Source organism: Mastomys coucha, unplaced genomic scaffold (genome assembly GCF_008632895.1).
Source record: "Mastomys coucha isolate ucsf_1 unplaced genomic scaffold, UCSF_Mcou_1 pScaffold20, whole genome shotgun sequence".
Taxonomy (NCBI): Eukaryota; Metazoa; Chordata; class Mammalia; order Rodentia; family Muridae; genus Mastomys; species Mastomys coucha.
This window is the reverse complement of record NW_022196903.1, coordinates 136631840-136636199: the sequence shown is the minus strand read 5'-3', so window position 1 is coordinate 136636199 and position 4360 is coordinate 136631840. Positions and strand designations below refer to the sequence as shown.

The window sequence follows — 4360 nt, the reverse complement described above, 5'->3', positions numbered from 1 at the left end:
GGGAGAGGAGGAAGAAGGGAGAGAGGAAGAGGAGGAAGGAGGAGAAGTGGAGGGGAGGAGGGGGAAGAGGAGGAGGAGGAAGAGGAGGGGAGAGGAGGAGGAAGAGGAGGGGAAGGAGACCACTATGACAGAGTGAGAACTTCAAAACCTATTTGCTCTATGTACTCCTTCACAGCACTCAATTTCAATAATAAAAGTGAAGAATGTCTTTAATATTGCCACACATTTGACTGATCGTTAGCACCTGCTACTGTTATGCACAAAGCTGAATCAATGCTTTATATCCCTATGGATTCACTCCGTTTTTTACTAAGACAATTTTTCACAAGTCATATTTTCTCCCTGGAAGTGACACAGGGGTGAGATAAATAAAATGTTTTAAAATTTGTCTCACTCATGTGAATCAGGATACATAGAAGCTGGGAGAAGTTATCCCAGTCAGTAAGCCCTGGGCAATTTATAATCGCCATCCCAGCACAGGGACAGTGTAGACTGGAAGGCTCCCCGAGGGCTCACCCACCAGCCAGGTGAGCTGAACTGGGGAGCTCCAGGCTGAGGAGAGTCCCCATCTCGAGGGAGATGGATGCCTGCATCGTAAGAACACTGAGTTTTAAGTTGAGAGGCATGTATACTTTAATAAATGCAGCTAAACATCTGGCAGACGGGCAGACTCGCTTGGATTTGTTTCCTTTCTCCCTTTTAGGAAAAGTTTTCAGAGACACTCTCATCGAAGGAATTTCTAGAAAACTCCCATGTGCTGGCTGTCCTGCTCTTCCTGGCCCTTATCCTACAGAGGACATTTTTGCAGGCTTCCTACTATGTGACCATAGAGACCGGCATCAACCTCCGTGGAGCTCTGCTGGTATGCAGAACATGGAACCTTTGTGTCTTCTACATGACATGCACTGATGTATTGATAAGCACACTAGCCAGCCAGGGGATGCCCTCACTCTACACTGTGTTCACGTTAATATTATAGCCATGAGTTTCTAGGACCTACTTTAAAAATTACCACTTAAAATAGTGGACTTTGTGACATTTTCATATATACATGCTATTATACATTGTTTTTCCCCTTCCCCCTCCTCCCCCTCCTCTTCCTTCCTCCTCCCCCTTCCCTCTTTCTCCCCTTCCCTTCCCCTCTCTACTCCTTCCTCCCCTGTATATTGTCCTCCTTCCTGTTATGGGGTTATATGTATTCAATCACCTTTCTGTTACCCCATCTTTGGACCCCCCCCTTCCTTCTCATATCCCCGTTTTGGATTTTATATCTGTAGCTTCTACTTGATGAGAGAAACATGAATTAATGTGTAGAGGACTTTCAAAATAACACAGTAAGAAAGATAATTTTAAAAATCTTGCATCTACCATCCCTATGAATTTATTTTTGAGCATAACGCTTAAAGTTGGATGTACATTACAATTCTAGAAAACACAAGCTCATATTTAAGATTATGATTACTTTTAAGAAGGTAGAGATGCTTGTATATTTTCAAAAAATTAATAATTACCATCTCAATTATTAGTTGGACATTATTAATTGGTGAGGTTTGCGAGCTTACAGCCTGGCCCTCATCTTTCCCCCCTTCTCCTTATAGGCTATGATATACAATAAGATCCTTCTCCTTATAGGCTATGATATACAATAAGATCCTTCGGCTCTCCACTTCTAACCTATCCATGGGTGAGATGACCCTGGGACAGATCAACAACTTGGTTGCCATAGAAACCAATCAGCTCATGTGGTTCTTGTTCCTGTGTCCCAATCTGTGGGCCATGCCTGTTCAGGTAGGTCGATAGACATAAGATGCTCACTAGCGGGGAGTGTGTGTGGGGGAAGCAGCCGAGCTGAGGATGCTTGGCTCTGGAAAGGATATAATACTCCAGTGCTCTTAGGCTCTTGTAGACAAGGAATATGAGACTAAGGGTGTTAGGAGGTTGAGAAGTAGGATGTGGGATTATATTGCTTAAGTTCCAATGCCTATGGTGCCCCTTGCGTGCACTGCAGCCAAGCCCCTCCACGTGATAGTTCTTTAACTGCACTGTGAATAGCACCCATATTTTCTTGACGCATTTGTAGACATCATCAGTTTTAACTAAGTCACCAGATCCGAGGTGTTTGGAAACAGGGCCTTGCACTTCACAGCACTTGGGAATCCAGCAGTTGTTAGCATCTGTCCAGATCCACACCCAGGTTTGAACCCTTTCATTCTGACAAGTCCCACAGCACTTCTGATCTGTAGTGATCACTTCCAACCGGCCCATGGCCTCACCTGACAGCAGATTGCAAAACATCAAGCTTTGCAAGATGGTTAGAGCATGATGAGCAGCAGTGCTAATTAGTTATATATTACATAAACTAGCATTTTATATGTGGTTTTTAAAGATGTGGTTTTTCATCCCACTGTGTACGAATGGCCATGGAAGCACTTACAGTTATTTTTCTGGGTTACCATGCTGGGTATTTTTCATTATGTTCAAAATTTTTCATCTTTATGCTGAAACTTACACTGTACACTATACTTATTAAAAGTGTATAAATAATAAAAGTGCAAGTTCTTATAAGTATTACTTATAGTTTGTCCTTAGTGGAAATTCAAATTCATACAATACAAATGTTTGAACATAATAGATAGCAACCCTGAGCCAGCCGTGGTTAGTTCAGCCAGTGTTGGCTATGTAACAAGTTCAAAGCCAGTGTCAGAAACAAAAATCAAAAACTTGATAAAAAGAGAAAACTCTGCGTGATAAAGTAGCCCAGGAGACTTTATGCACAGTTGGTTTTGCTTGTTTGTTTTATTTAAGTTTGCTTGTTTGGGTTTAAAGTTCGATTATGCAGTCTTAGTTGGTCTTGAACTCACAGCGATCCTCCTGTCTAAGCCTCCCAAGTGCGGGGATTACAGGTTTCTGTCAGCACACCCAGATTTCTCCACAGGTTTGCTTACTCATAGCTTTGTTGTCTTGAGTGGGGATCACCAGGTTGGGAGCCCTTGACCCCCAGCAGCCCTACTATGTTCATATGGAATGCTGCCAATATGTTCATTTCTAAGACTTGGGAAAGTTGGTACAAGTCCAAGAGAACCTAAAACATCACGTTCATAGTGGGTGATGGCCTTTTCGGCCTCTTGATGTTGCTTCTTTTTCAAGTTTAGAGCTGCATTTTAAGGCCAGAAACACCAGGAGGCTGTTCTGCAGCCTCACACAATAGGCTGGTCCAACACCAGTTGTACCAATTGACATACTAAGATTCATTCTTTGCCCATTCCAAAGAAAACTTAGCAAAACCCAACTGTCACAGTTGAGTTGACCCCAGATAAACTTCTCATGATAGTTAAGAATGTCCATCCAGAGACTACCCCACTTGGGGATCTATCCCATATACAGTTACCAAACCCAGACACTATTGTGGATGCCAAGAAGTACTTGCTGACAGAAGTCTCCTAAGAGGCTCTGCCAGTGCCTGACAACTAGAGAGGTAGAAGTTCTCAGCCAGCCATTGGATTGAGCACAAGGTCTCCAATGGAGGAGCTAGGGAAAGGACTGAAGGAGCTGAAGGGGGTTGCAACCCCTTAGGAGGAACAACAGTATCAACCAACCAGACCCCACAGAGCTCCCAGGGACTAAAGCACCAACCAAAGAGTACACATGGAAGGACCCATAGCTCCAGAGGCATTTGTAGCAGAGGATGGCTTTGTTGGACATCAACAAAGCCCTTGGTCCTATGAAGGCTCGATGCTCCAGTGTAGGGGAATGCCAGGGCCAGGAAGCAGGAGAGCGTGGGTTTGTGAGCAGGGGAAGGGGGGGTGGGATAGGAGGTTTTTGGAGGGGGAAACCAGGAAAGCAGATAACATTTGAAATATAAATAAATAAAGTATCTAATAAAAAATAAAAATAAAACATTAAAAAACAAAAACAAAAAGAGAATGTAATATTGAATAGTCAATGAATAAAAATTGGATTATTGAATGAAAAAAAAAAAAGAATGCGCGTTCTCGCCGACCGCCGCGTTCTCGCCGACCGCATTTGTCCCTGCTGGTTCCCACAGCCCCGCTCACTCTCCTGTTCCCCTTCTCCCTCCTAGATCATAATGGGGGTGATCCTGCTCTATAATCTGCTTGGGTCAAGTGCACTAGTGGGCGCTGCCGTCATTGTGCTCCTCGCACCGATTCAGTACTTCATTGCCACGAAGCTGGCAGAGGCTCAGAAGAGCACCCTGGTGAGTCACGCCCGTGGGGATGCTGTTAGGGAACCCCGCCCGTGGGGATGTGAGCACCCTGGTGAGTCACGCCCGTGGGGATGTTGTTAGGGAACCCCGCCCGTGGGGATGTGAGCACCCTGGTGAGTCCCACCCGGGGATGTT

General features: G+C 44.6%; 1 protein-coding gene across 7 annotated transcripts in view; it reads left to right on the top strand.

The window, feature by feature from the left end:
* Positions 1 to 4360, top strand: part of Abcc9 (ATP binding cassette subfamily C member 9) — a 122491-nt gene that overhangs the window by 21295 nt on the left and 96836 nt on the right. For all 7 annotated transcript variants that reach the window (XM_031383815.1, XM_031383813.1, XM_031383814.1 and 4 more), the window contains 3 exons: positions 704 to 862; positions 1633 to 1788; positions 4082 to 4216. In XM_031383815.1, coding sequence (XP_031239675.1) covers positions 704 to 862; positions 1633 to 1788; positions 4082 to 4216 — 450 coding nt within the window. The remainder of the gene's footprint in view (positions 1 to 703; positions 863 to 1632; positions 1789 to 4081; positions 4217 to 4360) is intronic.